This window comes from Dreissena polymorpha, chromosome 6 (assembly GCF_020536995.1).
Source record: "Dreissena polymorpha isolate Duluth1 chromosome 6, UMN_Dpol_1.0, whole genome shotgun sequence".
NCBI classification, from domain to species: Eukaryota; Metazoa; Mollusca; class Bivalvia; order Myida; family Dreissenidae; genus Dreissena; species Dreissena polymorpha.
In genome coordinates this window covers 37,881,606-37,907,532 of record NC_068360.1, presented here as the reverse complement: position 1 = coordinate 37,907,532, position 25,927 = coordinate 37,881,606, and the positions used below count along the sequence as shown (strand labels likewise).

At 33.2% G+C, this 25,927-nt stretch overlaps 1 protein-coding gene across 1 annotated transcript; it reads right to left on the bottom strand.

Annotated features, from left to right (window-relative positions):
* Positions 1–1,312: 1,312 nt before the first annotated feature.
* Positions 1,313–25,877, bottom strand: LOC127834398 (tumor susceptibility gene 101 protein-like). Its single transcript, XM_052360229.1, has 8 exons — positions 25,746–25,877; positions 12,590–12,674; positions 12,329–12,394; positions 11,840–12,003; positions 5,083–5,224; positions 4,718–4,813; positions 3,572–3,631; positions 1,313–2,293 (listed from the first exon to the last, which is right to left on the bottom strand). The coding sequence occupies exons 1-8, from the start codon at positions 25,785–25,787 to the stop codon at positions 2,070–2,072; spliced, it is 879 nt and encodes a 292-aa protein (XP_052216189.1). The 5' UTR covers positions 25,788–25,877; the 3' UTR covers positions 1,313–2,069.
* Between the last annotated feature and the right edge of the window lie 50 nt (positions 25,878–25,927).

The window sequence follows — 25,927 nt, the reverse complement described above, 5'->3', positions numbered from 1 at the left end:
TTTCCGAATAGTAAATGCTGATTCCCGCACATACACTTCAAATAACAACTGCTACATAGGTCATATTACATTTATTTTTATGTGTAGGAATATAAAAAACAACAGCAACATAAATTAAGCTTAAATAAATAATTGACCAAGTGATGTATACAAGAGGCGCGTAAAACCGTTTTATCCAATCACGGAAGTTTGTTTAAAGTAAGATATTAAGGTTCATTTGTTAGAACATGCTACATCTGCTTCACGCGATGGGTTATATGCGCTAGTTTAAACGCATATGTAAATAAATGGCATACTTAGAACAAAAACTTAATTACGATATTTGAAAAAAGGAGCTCAAATATTTATGCCAAGGAATATTCAAAAATATGTATCTATTTCTTTTTTCTTCTGAAAGAAGCAAGTTAGAACTAGATTTACTTTGATAAACATGAACGGTGCTTATGGTAGTGAACGAAAGTGCATCACTATACAACAACAAATAATGTAACAACACACACGAAAAACATTACAATAATGATTAAATCATTCACTGCACATTCTTTTTATGTATATTATAATATTAAACATGTCCAACATTAAGGTCGCCGTGGTGTTATGGATATGGTGTCCGCCTTGCGACCGGGAGGTCACGGGTTCGATCCCCACCGTGGGAGCGTTCTTTAGATCTTTCCCAAAGACACCAAGTACTGGTTCTAGGCCCAGGAAACGGACTCGAGAGCGTTTATATAAGCCTAAGGCTTTCGACGCAATCGAGCTAAAATAAATAGGTTTAAACTAAACATGTCCTACTTGGCGCATGGGCAAAACCACATTGAATTAGCTGTTTCTTTGCGTCAATAATACTATTGCTGATTTTCTTTGATTAATTTATGATTAGATATCCCGTAATCTATACCGAGGATATCCTTGAAATTAAGATAAATAATAATACATAAATTACATTGCTTTTTGCGATAAACATTCAAGAAGGCCGACAATTTAGTTGCAATCGGCTTCGTCCGATTTAACAGATGTTACATTAATGAAATAAATAAAAACATCATATTTGAATGACATGCTGTGAATTCGTTATTTTTGGCAATGTATGTTTTCTTTTTCTTAATAGATGATTGAGTCTACATGTAATTCTAACAAAAACAGAAATATCGTTTAAGTTATTTATCTTATAAATATTATCCCGGTAAATATATATATGTATATAATATATGTATATATAATATGTATATTATTTATTTATTATTATTTATTTATATCTAGAAATATATATATATATATATATATATATATATATTTATATATAATGCACATTTCATAATAGACTCAGACACAAAAAGCAAACATTTCTGTTTATAGGCAATATGAGTTTAAAAACTAATGAAAAATACTTAAAAGCTGTGTACCATCATTCACAATATTATAAAATATCACAAATGTGTTTCATTCTTGACATACTATAAGACCACAAGGCAACATAAACACACTGCAAGAATATTCAATACATGGTTTAAAAATTGATTAAATCCACAATACACATTATCAATTGTATCGGAAATAATTGATATAAATGAGTTTTGCGTCTGTTACTTAATGACATGTGTTAACAACAAAATGCATTTACCTCTGTTTATGTTGAAAATTACTTTGTAAAACGGATTAAACTACCGACTTTATTTACATGTTTTTTAACTAGTCAATTAATTCCAGATTTAACACAAGCTATTTAGTAATGATAGACGTGCAAATAAACGTATATGTTTCTGATAATTACACCTGATAGATTTTCGCCCATTTGTTTCAACTTGTTTCTCTAAATTGTAAAAAAATAAATGAAATAAAATTACTCTTATCACGATACAAAACAATGGGAAACTACTTTTGCAATATTCTGTTGCGATATTTATACACTTAAAAGAATTGTTTAACATAACAAAAATGGCATCGATAGATTAAAAAATACAAAAATCATCTTCCTTCGCAGTCTAGTGTATGACATTCTATAAATGTCTACAACAATGAACTTGCGTCTGTAATAAACGTTAACTTAAACACACTGTATTATCCACGGCTTATGATGTAAATATTGTTTTCACAATTCCTTGAACTTTAGCCCCATTATTAGGACACATTGGGCAGCCAGGTATCTTTGAGCCGCACTCTTCACAGGCGATGCAGTGCCCACAGGGCAGGAAGGTCAGCGCCACACGCCGAACCTTGCACATTTTACACCTCAGTAACACTTGCAGCTTTTGAAGTTCATGAAGTTCGTCTTCAATGGTTGAAGAGTCACTTCCTAAACAAGTTGATTCAAGTTAACACTGTTCATGTTGTACAATACACATGTATTAATCGAACCAGTTATTTATTATTTTAAAGTGCTAATATAAAACAGTTTTATGAACTAAGGATGCAATATACATATTTTATGCAGATTTGTTTTGAATGTAGCGACAGTTGCGCAATAATTTAAAGCATGTTTGGATATTCGAATAAAAACAAGGTTTCAATCAAGAAGGCAATAACAACAAGACATAAAATATTATGAAGCCAATAAAGAGGATCAGAAATATTTGTCCGCTAAACTGCATAATGACAAAACGGCATCATACTTAAAACTCAACAAACGTTTGTGTAGCGTAATTTTAACGGTAGCGTATTATCTTTAAATAGAAAACAGTCGACGTATTATTTTATAATTGAACATGCGTGTTTTGCGAGTTATAATTGTTTTATAGATTTCCTCACCATTAAGCATGTTCTTCGTTAAGTATCGTATACATAATACTAGCGGTCACCTGCCTTCAGCGGTCAGTCTAAAGTCCCTAAAGGAAACCATTATATTTATTACCTGAGTGTAACGGTCACCTGGCTATAGCGACCATTATATTTTTGTCATTTTCAACTGTGAAAACGGTCAAGAGGCGTTTATTTCGAGGTTTGAAACGTAGACACACAAATCATTCTGCATTTTATGTCTCTTATCGCTGAAGTTAACACGTATTTGCTGCGTCTATTTCGCGGCTAAAGATTGAAATTGGGGTATCCTCCCTTGATATGACGAAAGCGGCCCACGTTAAGAACAAAATAATAGGATTTAAAACATTCCGCTATCAACTTTTGTTTTAAGCAGTAGTTTAAAAGATTAATGATCGGCTATTTTGGTCGGGCGGACATCAAATTGCAACATTATTACATAGACCTTTATTTAAAAATAGTGTAGCCTTTCCCTCACGAATAAACAGTTTAAATCTGATTTTAAGTATAAATGATAAATATCGTGAATTATAACCTCTTGTAATATACGGACAATGTCAAATGATGGGCAAACAATAATCAGGACAACGTTAAATCTACCGTAGAATACTATTGTTTGCATTCGCACTGCAAAGTTATCTCATGGAATAAAGGCCGAAAAAGTTATTAAAAGAATGGAAGATAAGGAATGAGCCCACTTGTCATAAGACCAATACAGTTTTACCTAGCGTACTTTCCCAAATATATACATTGATCCACAAATTGTAAGTACAGTAGATATAATGTGAGAAAAACATAAAAAATAAATAATCTAAACCTGTAGTTTGATCCGAGTAGCTTGCCATGGCATAAGACGACGATGCAGCTTGCATCATACCTGTAAAGTTTAAAATTTGGAAAACATACACATATCTACTTAATGAAGTTAAGATACATTTATTAACCATTTTAGGAAAATAAATAGCAGTACAAAATGCAATATGTTTAGCTTGAGACCAAATAGGAGTTATTCGTATAGTATTATTAGTTTCTTTTGATACCTTGTTAGAACTGACGAATGTACCCAACAGAAATGCTATATCAAAAAGACACCAACTAAGGTCAAGCTATTCTAGGACATTAATTTCATCGTTGTATTGTTTACTTTACTTAATTCTTTTCACACTAGTCACATTGACAATGCTTATCAAATGAATACATCTTTAGATAATTCGTTTTGTGAACACGAAACTCGTTTTAAATGAATGTCGAACCATGCTTCGTTTTCAAATATGTCTTAAAAGTATAAAGTGGGTATGGATGGAGAGAGAGAGACAAAAATATGTGTATTTCTCAGAAAGTTTATGTAAACCTGGCAACACGAAATGACCCGGACACAACTTGTGTGATTCTTTCATTGAAATAAAACACATACAACTTATATCGGGAATGCAATCAACACATTTTTCAGATTGCGTCATAAGTTTACTTGATTACACATTAAACTACATTGCAAACGATGAAACTTCAAAAACTCTATCAGGGCATACATCATTGATCGTATCCACTACTTATTTTAAGTACACTTACAATAAACATGCTATTATACATTCTGGAATCACCACCAAAGAACGTTCAGAGTAAGGAATTGGCGTTTAAAACTGGTGTAAGGGCTGGCCAAACCTTCCGTTAAGACTCTTATTAATAACACAACAAACTCTCGTCTATACCAACGATCTCAATCCGAGTTTTGATTGGTCGTCCAGATTTAACAATAACTTCATACATTTAGAAATGGATACATTTTGGAGCCATTGGATGTGGGAGAAAATTGATTGATGATCTAAAATGAACTATCTATTAAGTGGAGTTTGATCAAAACAGTCCAAGGGTGTTATCAGAAAGCGCTTCGTAATGACCGATTCATCAAATGCTCAAACCTTCCTGCTCTAAGACATTGCACATTACAGCTCTGTAGACTGACCTGGATATGGGGTACTGTTTATTGCTGTTTGGTTGGGGTTTGCCACTATTGAGGGATAACCCGTCACCGGACCGCTCAACCTTGTAGTATTATAACCTGAGTAAAAACAACACGTATCAAATAACCCATATATATATATATATATATTTATATATATATATATATATATATATATATATATATATATATATATATTTCGTATTTAAATCATGAGCATTTGTTCTTAGAAATCACATTAAGAGATTCTACATACATAGCAAAGAACATTCCTACCGTTAACTTGTTAAACAGCAACTTATTACACATCAGTGGGTGTGTATGTGTGAGTGGTTGTATGTTTGCGCGTGCGAGTGCGTTTGAATAACCTCCAAGTGGGGGGTAGGGCGTTCCCTGGACGGGGTATCTAGGTAGTGACTGATTGGTCCATTGCGTGCGGGTTACCACTGGTGTCTCCTCCCCAAATACGATAACGAGTATCTGGAGCATCGCCAGTAGGTCTGACATGGGCTGGAAGTTAGACAAGGGCGTGTAAAAATACCGATGGAAGAAATTAAAAAGACTTTTAACTTTATAAAAGTGAAGTGCAACATAATCGACTTGTTTAACATCATATAGACAACACATTTAAAAGAATAACTGATATTTTTATGCATATATATAAACATTTATTTCAACGAAATGTGTATCGTATAATTTAATACTGTTAAATACTGACAACCGAACGGTGCAAAACGGATGATAACATTTGAATAAACAAACAATTCGACGTGACCGTAAAAGCGCACAACTATAGCTTTCTGACAGTAAAAGGTCGAGTTTAGAAGCATTTACTAACGTTTTCTATCTTTAACCATTTGATTTAAGACATGGACTTTTGCAACATACGCATCAATATTTTCTATTTACATCGGTATATTGTTGTGTTCCTGGTCAGTATAATTTCAGAGAACGTTTAAAGCCAAATTGCCATTTCACAATATACACGACAATACTTTTTAATTAAAACGCGAATGTGTGTTTTTGCAATTTAAATGTCGACTTATAGGTGCTTGTATAAAAAAAATACTTACACAAAGTAAAAAATGGAAATGTAAGTACAATCTAAGTAGCACACTTTAAAAAAATGTGAACGATCGCACTCCATAAGTATATGCGAACGACAGCAATCTTTATTTTATATTGAAAACAAAAAAAACAAATTAATATAAGAAATCTTGTATTTTAAATGGACAATTTGGATCCAGTATATTGTAGCAAAAGTTCATGGAAACGAGACGGAAATACGCCGTCCTTTAATCAAACGTAATTCTACAGAGACAGCACTTAAACGGAAGAAATAAGATTTTGATTGGGTAAATACTATTTTGAACGTACTTGTTTGATAACATGCGGAAACCGCGAGCTAAAATAAATGTTACTTTTGGATAATTGTGTTCCGACTATCTTATTACAACGTCCATTTTATTGCTATTTTTGCTGAGACATAAGTAAATACTGGTCGATTTCCTACAAAGCATTACTTTGTTGAATCCACGTCTGTGCATGCGTTATTTCAACTTATATCAACGAATAGTTGTCGACGTTGATGTCAAATCTAATGCGCATCGTATAAGATAATATGGTATAATTACACTTTATGTGCTGCTTTAAGAAATGTTAGCAACCAAGTTATGTATGAATCTCATCATAATAATATTTCAGTGAAACGTGAACCTGATATTTTTTTTAAACTCACGAATTTGTTTCATATTTAATTCTTTGTGAATGTTTATACTTAAATTTTATCATTACAACGCCAATATTATGTTTAATCATTGAAAACAGACCAAAAATCCATACAGGTAGGCGCGCTTTGTATAAAATGGTAGGAATATTAAAAAAGGACTATTTAACAGCTTGTGTAAACAGTATATGTTCCAGATCAATATAGAGTGAATATAGAATACCGATCTAGCATATAATCTTACGTAAGTTATATTTGTTCGAAAATTAAGTAAGCAGGTTTATAAAACGTGTATTGTTATTATAAAAAATAATTAATGATGGACACCAAATACGCTGCTTAAAGCGATATAGATTAAACAACATGCAAAAGTACGAACGTATTTCAAAAGCAAACAAAAATTATGATGTATAAATAAAAACAGTACGATATAAATACAACACATTTATTTATTAATTTGGTAAGGAACATGATTTTTACCCATCTGGTAAAATAATGACTTTTTCAAGTAAATATATATTATGAAAGTGCGACATTGGAAAAATCAAAACCTGAAATTTGAGCATCCAATTCCAAAAATTGACTAAGTTATGTCATTTTTTGTGTTTCATGTCATAAACGCCGAATTGCGCCGTTTTGTATGAAATTACGTTTTAATTCAATAAGTATGTGTACATGTTATGCTGATCAGTTTTTAATGATAATAACTCCATAATTCGTTCATATTGATGAACATAATTGATAAAAAATACAGAATTAATTGTAGAATTAAAAATCATAATTATCATTGTTGCCATGGAAACTTTTGTTTCATATTTATAAGCATTTTTAAGAATTTAAGACAAAAATATAACAGGAAAATAAAAAATAAAATGCCAAAGACAGATATAAAACATCATAAACGTGTTTATAATAAAATAATGTATGCATTTTATCTGGAAATAGGTGTGTATTCAGAAAGTCAACATTTTGTACAGCTACGAACTTGAAACTAAAACGAATAATTGCTCATGATACAATTATGCATCTATACTGACATTTTTTTTTAGCAATTATATTTTGTTCAATGATTGAAAATTATAAAAGACTTAATAAATTAAGTAAACAGTTGCTATGGAAACAATACATTTTTAATTGCATATAAATGCTATTTGTTATCAACAATATATTTAAAGTTAATATATTGTTACTCTTAACAAAAGTGTTCAGTTCATATATAGAGGTTTAAAAATTGATTTTAAACCAAAGCAAAATTATAGCAAAGAGCACTAAAGGTTTAAGGGCATACGTCATCATAGATTGAACTTAACACAACAAAATGTTTGTTTACCGGTAAAAAAATAATATACATGTACACATAACATGAACCCATATTTTTAACATCACAAATATTGATGTCAATATGAACTACAACAGTATTAGCGATAGTATTTTTAGAACACATACCAGACATACATTACAAGATATCTCTATATATTTTACTGTACCGAATATTTAATAGTGAAATCACTATTAGTATGTTGTTTACCATTAATCATAAAACGTATTTGCATGTATCTGACTTATTATGCAGAAACAACAAATATGTATACATTATATAACCTAAACATACTTAACATGTTTAATATGTTTACATGTGGATGACAGACTGTTGAAAAGACATCATATAAAGATACACATCGTTGATATTATGTACTACAAATTCATGAATATTAATAAAATTGTATTTGTGTTATTCCTTGATGAAAAAAGACCTGTTAAGTCTGGAATAAAACACTTAAACGGTAAAAAAACAACAGTCAATCACAATTCAATATATCATCCACACAATGTCCAAACTGACAGTAAGATGTAAAGTTGGTAAGCTCAGGTTGCACCAGGATTGGCAAAATGCATTTTTTGAAGATCTGAAATGATAACAAAATATAACATGACTGATTAATTTTAAGAAACGAACACATCAATTATACATCACACAATGGAGACCACATACTTGTCCAAAATTTATAGAAATTACAATCAAAATAAAATGCAATCTTTGTCTTCATCATTTTTATCTTTTTAAGCTAAATCTTTGCAAAATTAACACCACACATTATTAATCAATTTATATTATCAAGATAAAAATATTAAGGCTTCGTACACAATTCACTCTGTAACATCCAGACATGCACAGAAAACAGAGCATAATCAATGTTCTTAATTAAAATATTAATATAAAGCAGCGATTTTTCTTCCCCAATTGGAAAAAGTACCTGCATCATACCAATTAGAAAAAATTAGCGCGAACAACTCTGAAATTGGGCAAATTCTCGTCGTGAAATCATCCATTTGGGAATTTTGTTTTTGTTTAATTGCTTGGTAACAATAGCACAAATCGATTAAAATATTGATTTACATTCATTTTGGCTTAAATGTTCAGTGTCAGTACTCATTTTATATGTTAACTTGCAGATAATGCACCTTTGGAAAAAAAGGAAGACATTGTTCTTCCTTTTGGCATTTTTCAGACGGCAATTGGGAAAACAATCGCTGTTAAGTATAATGCGTATTACCTACGTTATCATACATGTATTAATTGATGTAACCAAAGTGTTGAAGACAATGATGAACTTTGCTGGTTACACGCTTATCTCTTCCTTGGCATGACTGTTTTATCGTAAGCGTAAACTGTTGTCCATCCTGTAACATAATACACTTCTTTTTAAATTCATAATTCTGTTTTTAAACAAAACATCCTCATTCCTTTTCATATGATCTTTTTTTATTACAGGACAAACTGTGTAAAAGCTTAAGACATATAAGGTAAACAATTCAGTTTGTAAGTCTTCCTTAACTTCAAATCCAACACTTCTGCTAAATAGAAAATTTGCCGGCTCTTACAGGTTATGGGTTGAAAACTGTTTAGACATCTAAACCATAAATATGGATATCCGCAACTAGAACATCTGACAAGAAGATAAACATACAAATTATACTAATATCATCAAATAAAATGAATCAGATTACTAAAACATTAATTGTGTAGTCAATACAAATAATTGTTATTGCTTACATGCTATTCTGTGATTGCACAAAGATCTGCAAGTGAAATTTGATTATACAACCCTATTCAGTTCACAGTTTGTCTGTTGTACACTGATTAACTGTTAGACAATTATCTTAAAACACATAAAGCGAAAGAAAAATACTAAAGGAGAATATATTCACTTAACTTTTCAGCGAAATGCTATTACTATCAATATAGAAAAGTTCAACAACAAATGTAAAACGGAAAGGTCTTTTAGATTTTGACAACTGTCGGACAAAACACACAAACTTAACAAAGACATATCGTCTAACATTGTCATTGTGACACCCACAAGGCTGCAACGGCTCATACACACACCATGATTGAAGAGATTCATTTTACATAAAATTCTATCACCATAGACAGAATTTGACATTCGTTGAAGCAAAACTACTCAAAAAGTAAGAAAAATTCACCTTTATAAAAGCAAGAAGTTTAACAATGTTGAACTGTGCCCTACTGTATCAATGTTAAATAAGCTGAGGTTAATTTAAACCATAAAAACCACAAGAAAATACGTAAAATTATTGTTCCACAAACTTTATTACCTTGGTTTAGGTTATTCTTCCAAAATAAAACTATTGCTTTATCGCAAAAAGTGGGTTGACAAAGTACGCGAAACGGTAGTCACACGTTAAAGTAGATTTCTCAGAAATGACGTCAGCGCAAAATGGGTTAAAGTCTCATTCCCACCCTTCTTCATACCATCTTGTATGAATTTACATTGCCTGTTAACGTTATACGACATATATGATTGTTTGATCTATATTTGTCTATAGTATAGGTAAATAGGGTATTTAGGTTAGCTATAAAACATTTATCAAAAAATGTTTTGCAAATATTCTTAAATATACTTTAACCTTGATTATGAGTGGATACAATTTTTCTGTATTTGCTACCAGTGACCATGACTGTTGACCTTGGTCATTTATGACCATATGGAAACAAATAAAGTTGTTGTAAAACAAAATATATATGAGTGCGTCACAATAGCTCAATTTGAACTCAAGATACTAAGCCATGTCATCAAGTCTCTATATATAGTAACAGTGACATTGACCTTGATAACACCCATCCCATGTGCAATCCCTGGATATAAGAAATCCATGTATCAACTTTGATTACAATTCCTAAATTAGTTTTCAAGTTATTGAGTACAAACAATTCTTCTAGCAATATTGTTCCTTCTTTATAAAGTACCGGAAAACAGCAATTTCCCAAAGAGGAAAAAACTTTATAAATTAAATTGCTGTCCAAAAAAAATTCCCAATTAAAGGTTTCAAAAATGTAAATTAATCGCAAAAGTTAGTTAATTTCCTTGTGCAGCTATATATCTTTAACCTAAGTTTTAATTACAATGTCAGGTTCACAACATCAAGTCATCAATTTTTAAAGTATTTGTTATATAAGTAACACATCAAGTACACTAATTTCACTAATACTGTAAACACCTATATTCTCTATTCAAAATATTTTTTAGCAAATCAGCAACAACACTAATTTCCCAAGTTTAGTGAAAACGCCGCTAATTTTCCCAATTCAAAGGGACCCCGTCTCATTCCCGAAATGGTGAAAAAAAATACTGTGCTAGATCTCAATACGGCATAAGGCATTTGACCTCGGACAGATTTTGGTCAATATTTATTTTTTTTTTTTTTTGTCTTAATTTACAAACACAGAAATAATTTTATGTTTATAAAAAATACAACTTATGTGGAGTCCAAAGTTTAGCGAAGTAAATGTATAAGTTGTAAGTCATTGCCATCCGTATTGAGAGTGCACTTGTAATGTTAAAGTACAAAACTAACAATTCCAAATGATTCATGGACACATTCACCAAAATCATAAAAAAAATCACCAATGTTGTTAGTATTTTTCTGCAAATATTGTTCTTTTCCAAAGTAACAAAACGAAGTCCCAGTTTGAACCCATAGAGTCTTTCATATTGCTTCAATCAATACTAGCTGTGTTTTATTGGTCTCAATATACATAAACTGGTTTTGAAAACTAAAACATGAATGTTTACTTTTTTAAATTCCCATTAAAGGACTTTCATATCCCGATTTTTATTCTGATTTTGTGATTCTTTGACGTGAAAATTACCAATTTTAAGGGTGCCAGTCGTGTTCATAAATATAAAAAAAATGTTTAATTAAAGGTTTAAAGAAAGCATGAATGTCAAACCGTGGTAGGTAACATATGATTAATTGAGAAACATATAATTTTTTCTTTATTTAACATGTAAATAGAGATTCATTTAAATTTGCAGTGTTTATAGTCAACAAAAAAGTCAATCACAAAGAAAAATATATAAATAATATTGACTCACGTATTTCCATTCACGCAGATATGGCAAGTCAATTTTCCCATTTTGGTCAACATGTCTTCCGGACTTGATCTCCATTGTAGATGTGGGTTTTACGCACACAATCGGCGGTGTGTAGGGGTGTTGGTCCATTAGATAGATACAGATTGGGATGTTGTACACATTGCCTGTGAAAAAGAACGATTAAATATTTTTTTCCTACGCTGTTAACAGTATCATAAAAAATCAAATAACATGTTTATTATTATAAAGTGCATCTAAAAGGTAACAAGCAAATTTGTTGAATTGGTATAACCGCTGCTTATTTAAAAAATTGTGTAACAGACAGACGGACGGACAGCGCCAATTCTATATCCCTGATTAGCATGTATGAACTGCACAGGCTTATGAAGGAACACACTTTATGCACATGCATTAAGCTCCTTTTTCCCATAGCAAATCTCATGTCTATATTCTGACTGCTGAGAAATCAAGCTGAAGAATCAAGGGTACCTTTGTAGGTGACAGGTATGGTTCCATCCAGTTGCACAAGCTGCCTAGTACTGCCATCGTTAAACACTGCAAATCAGAGACACAATTTTATGTCACATGACACATTGTGGTGTCCTATATTAAATGAGCCTTGCATGCATAGAAACTTTGAAATGGATGATAACCATATTTATCATTATTAATTACTAGGGAACATTCAGTATGATATATATGTATCTACCACAACGTCAATTGAAACATTTTCATATACTGTTCACTTACCAAAGTCCTCAAATTTTGGTCTCAAGTCCCCAAATGCTGTTAGCGCAGTCAAAACATCTGTCTTAGTAACATCTGGGTGTTTGTACTGGGAAAAGAACAAATATTAAAAATTATAACTTGAAAGAATTAACATGCTTTTGAGACCTGCACGCAGGGCTTGATCTCTTCACTTGGTCACTGATTTTACCTTATTCTTTTATTAAGAAGAGACTTATGAAATTAAAGTTTTTACTGACAAAACTTAGAATAGGTAAAATGTTTCCAAAAGTATTAAACACAGAAATAGCTCACAAAATTTGACGGAATAGAAATGTCTCAGAAGACGAATTCCACGTTCTTTTTTTAAAAAGTCTTACAGTTTTATATGTCCTCTACTCTGTGACGTATTTAAACCCCACCACACTTGTATCGCCACCTTCGTATGTTTAAATGTGTTTCATGTTTTACAACGAAACGTAAATATGTTATCAAGAATTTAGCTGTTGAAATCTATAGACCTTTTCAAATGAGAAACATGTTTATATTTTAATAAAGTAATATAATACATTTGATAGGTCTATAAATTATTTGAGTGAGTAATAGATAGTTGCACAGGTTTAGGTGACACTAATTGTAAGTACGATATAAAAACAATTGTTTGTAAAAGTTTACCTTTAGAGGCAGTCAGTTTTTAGTCAATTCATCTTTCCGTTGTTGCGTTATTAAAGTTTACAATTGTTAGTTTTGTGTCAAATGCAAACCAATGTCGTGGAACGCGAGAAGCAGATGATGATTAAGGGACGAAAGGATAGTAACCATGTTTTAGTGAAGTTTTCATACGTTATCTTTTGTTTCTTGCTTGGATATGTTATTATATATTTTCTTTAATAAAGTAAATGTAACAAAAATCCAGTTTATACGTATCGTATAAAATTGGCATGAAAAGCACCACATGCGCTTTAGAGAATATTAGTTGGATGACATTTCAAATCCTCAAGACTTTTGCCTGAAAAGTCACATTTATTCGTTTTGGTTTATTCTTATGATCTCCTAGATAATGTTCCCACGTGATACTAACTACGAAGCAAAATAATATAATTTGACGTAGATAGTGAATTTTGTTTTAAGAATGAACATTTTTTTTCTATATGCATATAGTTAAAACACTAGATTAGATAATTTATATTATTTTACTAAACCTAATTTTAAAACTTGTTTCATACCTAATTGTTATGTTATGGTTTACACAATGTTAAACATAGTTTGTTGATAACAGTACCCATGTGATTGGGAATCGTAAAATGAGTTCAATTGTACACACGTTTAATATATGGTTGCTTTATGGCTGAATTATAGCTATAATTTTATTTTTGGATGATTTCTAAAAGTAAAATATACAATGGAAACGAATCAGAATGCTGAGTTAGTAATGTAATGTATATAGTTTTTGTCTTCATTATAAAATATTCATATAGATTTCTAATTAATTGTAAATTATAAATTTTAAGCAAATCGGTAGCCCCCATTTAAACGAAAAAAGTAGCCATAGCCAAAATGTAGCCTAGGCACAACTAAAAAAAAACAATTCCCATCGTAATACAACTTTGATTGTATAATTGGGTGTATTTAAAACGATTTTCAATGAAACTCTTATATTTGTTTGCTTACATGTAAGTTCAGAATATAAAAAGCAAACATTTTGATTGTGCAATCTCTTTGTGTATTGTCTATTTGTATTCAGATGATTTTATACTAAATAGATTTCAATTTGTTTCCATCACCTTGTTAAACATCATAATGTAATGATGTTAAACAATTTGCTCTTGTTAACTTTGTCTTCATTTTCTACTCTAATAGCATGTATTGTGTTGTCTTATAGGCAGAATACTGCTTGTAAGTTCCTTCTGTTTTTATTGTTTCATTCAGTATATCAACATCGATGATATAATTATGGTGTTTCAATATTTTATACTGGACCATTAGGCATAAAATGCAACATTTCAACCAATAGTTTGACCACATGGAGATTATATGAGTTTGTGAAAAAGAACAAACTTATATTGCACTATAGCCACAATCATACAAATGAATACGTTTAAGTCAGATTTAGATTCATAACATTTATAACAAAACAACATAATAATCTCGACGGATAAATACATCAAAGTTACCCGTTCATTTATAAAACCGTAGCATGAAACATGACATGAAATTATTAAACCGGAAAACTGTTAAATCATTGAGCTTTATAACTTCTGAAAATAATAAAAAAATAATGTTTATCATTTGTTGAAAAAATACAATTTCCTTATTTGATATAGACGAATAAAGAAATCCCAAGCCACAAATTCTTTTCTTATACCCACTAGTATTAAATTTAAGACACGTAACTCAATACCAATAAAACACAAAACAATGCATATCACGAGTCTTAAAACGTAGAATCTGATTCATGCTACGGTCATTCTTAGTTCGAAAATGTTCACAAACCAATTACTAGCCAGAGTATGTGTTCCTAACTATGTGATCTTTCCAATATTGCAAAAAAAACAACAACAACAGAACACAAACATGTAAGTAAAATAATTTTTATATCAAACACTCGGACAACGTTGTGTTCCATTATCTTGGAAGAGATTATATTTTAGGTATTATGCTTTTTTAGAAAAAAAAGACCGTTATAGGCGAACATTTTTGTTATGTATAATGATCACGTCAGTCATGATAAACCCCGCCTACCATGTTGTATTGCTGCATGCCTATCGCTGTATCTGTGTAGTATTAAACTAGCCATTAAACAGACCGGTGTTCTCGCGTTGTCTTAAACCCACATACACAACAATTGGCGACGAGGGTTGAGCAGAGTTTTTATTTCGGGAATTTTATCCTTTCTTTCAAAATGAAGTATTGTGCATAAAATTCTGGATATTACATCTGTGATAATCATGGCAACAGCTTTAATAGGAAGCATTAATCCGTTTGACGGTAACACGGAAACATGGACTTCTTATCAAGAACGCCTGGAGCAATATTTTATTGTGAACGATATTGCAGCTGAAAAGAGAGTGGCTGGATTACTTACCCTCCTAGGGGAAAGGACATATTGTCTTCTCGATGTTTAACGTCGCCGGCAAAGCCGTCGGAGAAGACGTACAAGGAACTGTGTGATTTGCTTAGCACTCACCTTAGTCCAAAACCGCTGATTATTGCCGAAAGTTTTCGATTTCATAAACGAAATCAGGCGACGGGGAATGTATCAAGGACTATGTAGCGACATTAAGGAAGTTGGCGGAATTTTGTAACTTTGGCAACACCTTAACGACACATTAAGGGACAGATTCGTTTGCGGTCTTCGTGAGGAAACAACACAAAGGAAGTTGCTTTCAACAGTTGACCTAACATTCGCTAATGCAATAGAAATTGCGACTGCTATGGAAACAGCGACCACGGACGCCGCAGAACTTCAGTCGTCGGCAGCTACCGGAAGTGTACACCGGATTGCTAACCGTAAACACACAAAGACAAGACCACCGCCTAAAAGGGAAACGGTGCAAGTTACTTCAAAACCGAAATGTATTCACTGTGGAAAGAACAACCATGTGTCACAAAAATGTCGGTTGAAAAATGCTGTATGTCACTTCTGCAAGACAAAAGGACACATTCAGAAAATATGTCCCACAATGAAACACGTCAATGCAATGAACACCACAGATAATGACAATGTTTTGATTATTAATTCTGTGAACCGTGGAGACAACAAAATAACAGTGTCACCTGAAATTGACGGACATATATTCAGAATGGAAGTTGACACATGATCGGCAGTGACATTAATGTCGGAAATTGAGTTCCTTAAGACGTACTCCGGGGAAATCATTAAACAAGTAGGTACCAAGGTTATAACAGTAAAGTACAATGGACAATCAACACAATTACGGCTTTGTGTGGTTCAAGGCACTGGTCCTATGTTGTTCGGGAGAGACTGGCTAACGGCTATCAAGTTTGACTGGCAACGCATTGTTCCCGTAAACGTGATCGAAAGAGATATTGTTAAAGACAGACTAAAGGCGATTTTGAAAAAAAACAATGCAATTGTTTTCGATGAAGGTATCGGAAAAGTGAAGGACATAAAAGCCAGGTTAACATTGAAAGAAGACGCGTCACCCAGATTCTTGAAAGCAAGGCCAGTTCCGTACTCTATGAAACCGAAAATAGAGCGTGAACTCGACAGCCTTGAAAGGCAAGATATTATTTCGAAGGTAAATACCAGCAGATGGGCAACGCCAATCGTTCCAGTATTGAAAAGCAACGGACAGGATTTTCGAATTTGTGGAGACTTTAAAGTGACAGTCAACCAAGCACTTAAAGTTAACAAATACCCCCTACCAAGGATCGAGGACATCTTCGCGAATCTATCACACGGACAGAAATACTCGAAACTGGATCTTCGCCAGGCGTATCTCCAACTTGAGGTCGACGACGACAGCAAGGAATTGTTGACCATTAACACTCATCAAGGGCTGTATCGATACAACAGATGTGTGTACGGAATATCGTCACTTCCCGAAATCTGGCAACGCACAATTGACCAGATACTTCAAGGAATACCTGGAGTGCAATGCATTCTTGATGACATAATCGTGACAGGGGACAGTGATCAGTCTCATTTGGATAACCTCGAGAAAGTGCTTTGTCGTTTGAACGAGTTTGGTTTAAAACTAAACAAAGACAAAAGTGTAATGACAAGGTGCAGGTTGTGATTGACACACTCACACCTAAAGATGTTACTTCTTTAAGGGCGTATCTCGGTGTTCTCAATTACTACCACAGGTTTCTGCCGAATCTCGCGACTGTCATTAAACCACTAAACGCGATGCTTGCAAAAAATCGTAAGTTTATTTGGTCAAAAGAATGTGAGATCGCGTTCCAAAATTCAAAAAAGCTGATCACTTCTGAGCCCGTGCTTACGCATTATAACCCAGATCTACCTGTTAGACTGGCGACGGATGCCTCTCCAGTAGGAATATCAGGAATACTGTCTCATGTCATGACAGACGGTTCTGAAAAACCTATTGCTTTCGCGTCAAGGTCATTAAGCAATACCGAGCAATGATACGCGCAGATTGATAGAAAAGCGTTGGCTATATTCTGGGCAGTAAAGAAATTCTACCCATACCTGTAAGGTCGGAAATTTTGCCTAGTAACGGACTGTCAGCCGCTGTTGTCAATCTTCAGTCCAAGCAAAAGCATACCCGCAACAACTGCTGCGCGCGTACAAAGATATGCTTTGTACCTATCCGGTTTTGATTACGACATAGAGTACAAATGCACAAAACGGCATACAAATGTTGATGGGTTGTCCAGACTACCCGCGCCGAATCATAATCATAACTCTGATGATGCAGATGAAATATTCTACACTTCACAATTCGAGCAACTCCCTGTAACAAGTTCGCAAATTAGCCGCGAAACGCAGCGCGAGCCAATTATGTCACGCGTCTTAGAATACGTCAAAAAGGGCTGGGCTTCAAACGCTAATGACCCAGTACTCAAAAGCTATTATTTCCGCCGAAACGAGATAACACTTCATCGTGGGTGTCTGATGTGGGGAAATAGGGTTATCATTCCCATTAAACTAAGAACGTGTGTGCTCGAGCTGTTACATGCTAGCCATCCGGGCATTGTAAAGATGAAAGGACTAGCTCGGAGCTATGTCTGGTGGCCGGGGATTGATGCCGACATTGAAAGTCTGGTAAAACGTTGTAATGGTTGCGCAATGCAACAGAAGTTACCAGCGCATGTCCAATTACATCCGTGGGAATGGCCAAGCTCTAGCTGGGAGCGGATACACGTTGATTTCGCAGGCCCGTTTCTAGGACGAATGTTCTTAGTCATGGTTGATGCTCGCTCTAAGTGGCCTGATGTCATTGAAATGAATACAACGAACGCAGAAAGAACAGTTCAAGTCATGCGAACCGTATTTGCAAGATATGGGTTACCGAAACAAATTGTTTCTGACAATGGAAGTACGTTGACATCTGAAAGCTTCCAACTGTTCATGAAAAGAAACGGAATTCTCCATATAAGGACTGCGGTCGCTAAGCCATCCACAAATGGTCTTGTGGAGCGCTTCAATGCTTCTTTCAAATCAAGCATTCGCGCAATGAACAGCGAAACGGATGACCTTAACCAGAAACTGAATTGTTTTTTGCATACATATCGTAACACGCCGCATTCTACAACTGGCGAAACACCAGCAAAATTGTTCTTAGGTCGTGATTTGCGAAGTAGGTAAGATTTGCTTAAACCTGATACTAAGCAGCATGTGAATGACCGTCAAATGAAAATGTCAGTTCCGGACAGAAATAAATTTCGCGAACTAGATTTAGGTCAGAGTGTCCTTGCCCGAGAATTTAGGCCTAACTCTAAGGAAAAAGGGATAAAGGGCACTATTGCTTCACGCGACAGACCACTTATGTACAAAGTGGACATCGGTATTACAGTGTGGAGAAGGAACATTGATCAGCTTCGTGCTACGAACGTGCAAAACGCTTCAAATAAAAATGACACAGTCCCATTACCGTGCGAACCGCTATCTGTTACCGAGACTCCGTGTCATAGCCAATTAATGTCAGACCACCCGGTACTAATTGAGAACAAAGATAAAAATGATAATGATTCTCAAACTGATCCTCTGGTTTCAAATGAACAATTAACTAAGGAGCGTCGGTATCCATTGAGAAACAGGCGACAGCCTGAACGACTGTCTTATCAGTAGTAATTTGTAACTAATGAGATTAATTGCTGCAGTACTTTTCCTCGGACATTTTGGTACTTGTGAATGCTAATGAGCTGTGAGGATTTTATATCATTGTGTAGTAACGATATATTATAATGGACAATTAATGCGTAATTTCACAGTAATTAGATAAGAACACTGACTGAATTGATATTTGAACAAGAAATGTTATGTTTGAAAATGATTATTCATATTAATTTTTAAATGCATTATGAATTGATTTTTATGAATAATTATATGATCAACACATTTAAAAGGGGAGAATTGTTATGTATAATGATCACGTCAGTCATAAAAAACCGCCTACCATGTTGTATTGCTGCATGCCTATCGCTGTATCTGTGTAGTATTAAACTAGCCATTAAACAGACCGGTGTTCTCGCGTTGTCTTAAACCCACATACACAACAATTTTCAAATTTTCTTCATACTATTACAAGACCAATTTAAAGTGTATCACATGTTGAGAAAAATTATCATGAAGTCAAAGAACATTAAAAAATTAAATTATTAGATTAAATTTGTTTACGAAAGGTTCCAAAAACCACACCAGGTCGCAAATGAATTCATTTATGACGACCACTTAAGTATTATATAATGTGTGTATTGTGTGTTCACAATTTCTTAAAATACATGCATTGCACGTTACCATGTTTGAGTTAACACTCGAATCGATACATTCCACTACTTTCTAGTCGGTCTCATTGCCGTTAATTTATCATTTATAAGAAAGTCCGGGCCTTTCTGAGCTGGTTCAGAAAGCATCCATACAGCATATCAACAACCATAATATATTGTGTTTCAATGTTAACCGTGTATTTCTGTTTATATGTGATCCTAATATGTGTATTATATTTGTTATGCCAATATTTTTTCTAAATTAACCTCCGCGAAATCTTATGTAGTTTTCTGCTATTAATTTTAATAAGTATTCGAACTTTCTCGTTCATTTAGGCCACAACAAATCGATTATGTGTTCTACGGATTTAAGCCAACCAGAAATTGAGCGAGCGAGCGAAATAAAAATTAATTTACTTTTATTCCATTTTTTTAAATCGCAGGCGAGCGAAAAGCGAAAAAAATAAAAAATATTGGTTATATTAAATGATACTGTATTTTAACAAAGCACATATATTGGTCTAATTTGAGTGCAAAAATGGACTAGTATACATTCTAGTATAATGACTAGTACTATTATATATATTTAAAACAATAACAGGTCAACAATAATTTTTTAATAAAATGAGTTTTAACAAGCAAATTTGTTGAATTGATATCCCCCTCCAATATACCTCTGGACACAAAAGTTTTCTTGTCTGATGGACAACGCCAACGTGCATCATCCTCTTATCCATATATATACTCACACCAAGTTTCAATGAAATCCGTCTAAGCACGTCCAAGATATGGCTCCGGACACACACAAAAGCATTGTTTTTAAAGATACAAAGGGCCATAACTCCGTTATTATCAAATGGTGTACAATGCCATTTGGCGTGCATCATCCTCTTATTCATATATATACTCATACCAAGTTTCCATGAAATCCGCCAAAGCACTTCCAAGATATGGCTCCGGGCACAAAAAAAGCATTATTTCAGGATACAAAGGGCCATAAATCCGTCATTAACAGGTGGTGTACAATGCTATTTGACGTGCATCATCCTCTTATCCATATATATAATACTCATATCAGTTTTCAATGAAATCTGCCAAAGCACGTCCAAGATATAGCTCCGGACACACAAAAACATTATTTCAAGATACAAAGGGCCATTATTCCGTTATAAACAGATGGTGTACAATGCCATTTTGCGTGCATCATCTTCTTATCCATATATATACTCATACCAAGTTTCAACGAAATCTGCCAAAGCATTTCCATGGCGGGGGATAAAAACAACATATTTTTCCAAGAAACATGCAATCACGAATGACTAGAATCAGCTTAAATCTAAAGGCAAAACACATAAAATCTGTAGAAATAGAAGTAAAACGGGTAAAGACTAAACACTTATATTTTTAAAGTTAAAGTATTTGCTGTTTAATCCAATCCATGATTTTCATTTTCAATCACAACATGTCAACACTTATACATCATATGAACATAATTTTGCTTTGGTGTCATTTTCAAACCAAAACAAAGTAGGAATGGTGGAAGGCCTGAATGAGTTCACTTTACTTTTTTGCTTTTTAACAAACTTCTTCGCGTCCCAAGTTTTTGCCTCTTTTCCAGAATGTCGACAAGACACACACAGTGGTCTATGGAATATTTTAAATACAAATTTGCAACATATGCATCGTTGTCATCTAACAAACTGCCAGGAGTTCCACAGTGGATGCATCCCGATGCAGATGCTGCTGCGAGGAACAAAGCACGGAAATCATTAGTAATGCGACGATTGATTGCAACTGGCGGAAAAATTACGTTTCCATTTACATCTTTCGCGGACACAACGAGGCAGACAAACGCAAATTGTTGATGCGGGCGCAAAATAAAAATTAAAATATTTTTATTTTGTTCTTCGATTTTTAGGTGCGGGAAATCCATCGAACATTTAATCAATATATTGTGGCCTTAGATAACCTCAGCATACATAATAACCTGATCATGGGATACTTATAACATATCGTTTATTCTTATGAGTTTATTCTTATGATGGAAATTAATTAGGGGATATTTCAATAATATGTATATGCAATGTTAAGATGAAGTTTGAGAATTTAATAATACATTTTTATAACTAAGGATTTTTGAAGGCAGTTTAATGTTTTGATATTATATTAAAGGAACTTAGAAGATAGGAATAAACATTAGAGAGTATCCGATTTTGACGTCATTTTATATAAGATATGAAATAAAAACCTGCACATAAATGGGAATTTAGAGACGTACACAAAAAAATCAGTATACTTGACTAATTGTATATGGTTTTATGCATTAATAGAATAAAGAAATAAGGAGGGTAAGCACAGTAATAAGAACAATAATGTTGATTGCGAATATGAATAGGGCAGACACACACAAAAAATATTATGTAAATATGTATATACGTAATTGTGTTTATTGCAAATGTATGTAGAGTATCGGTAATATTGAAGGTCTTGAGTAATTTTAAGTAAGAATTTAATGTGTTCTGTCACGAATACTGTGCAGTTAAAATATACTGATATATGCGCGTTAAATTTCTGTTATAGAATAAACTCTATAAGGTACATAGAGGTTTATGAGAGCCTATCATTTGCGAAATGATGGAAGCCTACCATTTACTCATGGTGCAAGAATACTAATTGTATTAGATTTATGGGATTAGTTCATTAGGAGAACAAGACTTGAAATTTGAAGTATACCGATAAATGTTCTGGTATTATGAATGCATAATTAAAAAAAAGTCTGCCCTTTTTCGTCAAAATTTACACAAGCGTATTTAAGAGCGTTCAGGTACATATGTCGATAGAAAAAGTCATTAAGTACATAATGATACACAGGAGATTTGTGATTTAAAGATACGACCGCGATACGTCTGTTTAAAGTGCAATACCCTAGGTAAATAAAGTAGCGCATACCTGTCACAAATTTACTGATAGCACGTACGCAAACTACCGAGAGGTTGTTTAATGTTTACGGGAGTGATTTGATAGTAATCGGGTAATAAAGGTTGTATTTACTTAGACTTCATAGTAAGTTGTCATGACGGTATTTAAGAGGAATTTAAGGGGATATTTATAAATGTTTGCCATGATTTTGAACAACTGATACTTGTATCACCACAACGCAGATAAAAATATCGAAATTTGGAGACAACGCAAAAGAAGAAGACATCGCGAAACAACGCCTTTCACAACGCATTGAAGAAACAATTAACGTTGTTAGCATGGGACATCATGGCGTTTACTCTCAAAGTGAATACCTGGTTCTATCGCTAAAAGAAGACCCAACGCCAGAAGTTTTCGAAGGACAACAAGTGACGCAACACTGGACACAATACTTGTGACGTTAAACACTATAGAGTAGATGCAGCCATTCAACTGTTTGACGTGCGTAGATAACGCATTGGGAATGATACTTCCGAGGCCTAAGACATCAAGGAGAACACTGCTATAGTTAATACCTCGTGAGCATTATGGCCAATAGAAAATCTTAATGTCCCGAGAGAAATGAAGACGCTGGGGCCATCAACAAACGTACAAACGACAACGAAAACAACAACAACGATGAATACAACGGAAACGGCAATCGACGACGAAAGTTAAACATCGGAAAGCAGAGCTGAATCAACAAACGCATTCCAATCGCCACGAACGAACCTACAATCGGTTTATCTTCAGGACGGCGGCAATGACATTAAATAAACATCGTATTCGCAACGCGACGACTTCAATACTACATGTACGACACCAGACGTATTGAAGGCCAACGACCAACAGATGATGTGCTCCGCTTCATACCGATTGACATTTATATTGTATAACAATAACTAATGTTATCTATTTCAGCAGAGACGCTTGTAAAATAATAATAATAATAATATTTTTTTTTAATATCATAAAATATTTAAAAAATTAAAATAAGGGGAAAGTTGTGTCATGTAACAGCTTATAACATATCGTTTATTCTTATGAGTTTATTCTTATGATGGTAATTAATAAGGGGATATTTCAATAATATGTATATGCAATGTTAAGATGAAGTTTGAGAATTTAATAATACATTTTTGGGAGATATTTGCATTAACTAAGACCTGATTTAGGATTTATTTCAAGTAAGAACACAAATATGTTTACACCCAGGGTGGGGTATAATTGGGATAAATAAAATGAAAAGTCATTTAGATAAAAGAATCGAAGGACCATATACTTAACAATGAGTTAAGGGTCAGTATATAGACACGAGATTAATAGTACCCACACATGGTCATCGAAACAGCACAGATGAAAGGGTCACCGAAAAGCCTTATTTGCAAAGGATACACAAGTTATGGCACTGACAAATACTCTACACCAATATAAATTGATTAGATTTTAGTGCATTTGGCAAGCAAGTAAATACATGAATAGATTGTTCCTTTTAGAGCATTCTAATAAGTCAACCCATCCGTAATAAGCCCGGACCTTGGTGACCAATGGAAAAATTGTATTTCGTGTACATTAGCAAGCGTTGTGTTAGAGAATATTCAACATAAATAAATCTCGACGAAAACAGAAATGAACTTTGATTGTTACTGTGTTCGCCACGAACAATACGTAATAACGTGACATACGCATACAATATAAACGTCTAACCACATTAAAAATACTTTAGCATACATAACGCTGATAATGAGGATTCATAATATCTTACCATACCAAAATGTTATCACGATGTAAGATAAACTAAACTGTAATATATTTGGAGATGGCTTGAGACAACCTCTGAAATTTATTATAGTAGGAACGCGTTCTAACCGTGCATAGTTTGAACTTTTTTTATAAATAAACGTGACACAGATTGTCCCATAAGGACCAATGTTACCCGATTATAGTTAAATTAGTTTAACATTAAACTCGCACAGTGTTCACCTATTACTTGGCAAAGATTCAAAACCGCAAACTTGTTTCAATTGGCAATATAATTTTTCCTATCATGGCATAATGGTTTATCTGATAAATTCATGTTTTGTATGTTTAAACGAGACTTGGAGGCTTAAGCTATCCTTTATGCACCAATCGACTGTAATAATGATGATCATGATGATTATTTTAATAATTGTAATAATAGCAATATGTTGGTCGTTGTTCGACGCATCGATGTGATGTTTGACGTGAAAATATAATCATTACATATTTGACAGTAATTGTTGATTCATATGTACCGACATTGACTGTTGTATACTGTAAACATTATTTGTAGATCGTCATGATGGTTAATTTTGATAAGATCCACATTGCGACTGTCTGACGGAAAGTTAAGAGACGGAAGGATCGCGAGTTAACCGATCGGTTAATAACATAAATTCTAAAGCAGTAAATGCATTATTATACTGTATAGCACAGGCGCTCGATGGCAATATTTGTATTTATTTTATTTTTTTATATTTTTGTTTTCAGTTACCTGTTGTTTTTATAATGCATACATATACTGAATCAATAACAATCTTCCGAAAAAACGTCTTCTGAAAGAAAAATAGTTCGACTATGTAAATAGATGTTTACTATATACATAGTCGAACTATCTTTTTTTTAAATATTTTTTTTATAATAAATTATAAAAAACATTGTCATCGAGCGCCTGTGCTGTATACATGTATCGTAAAATTTTGCTTCATGTACGTTTACAAAATATTAGATACTTAACATAGTCATAAATGTCTACTGGTTAAAAAGATTTAAACCTATTTACCTTCTTAAGTAAAGATGTAATCAATGGTGCAAACGAAGCCATACTTTCGGACGAAAAAAAGTTGTTATTTAAATAAGTTTATAATACAATGTATTTAAAAAGAAAGTAACTTAGATGGAAATTTGATTCTATTTATAGTAAGAAATCAAACACGAATAAGTCAGGATGGCTTTTATCCGATA

Bases quoted from the DNA above. Each gene is read 5' to 3' on its own strand.
- LOC127834398 (XM_052360229.1), bottom strand. From the start codon at position 25,787: ATGGCTTCGTTTGCACCATTGATTACATCTTTACTTAAGAAG. The intron at 12,395-12,589 runs GTAAGTGAACAG...TCTGATTTGCAG, and splicing joins ACCAAAATTTGAGGACTTTG to TGTTTAACGATGGCAGTACT. The intron at 3,632-4,717 runs GTCAGTCTACAG...TAAACTTTACAG, and splicing joins AAACAGTACCCCATATCCAG to GTATGATGCAAGCTGCATCG.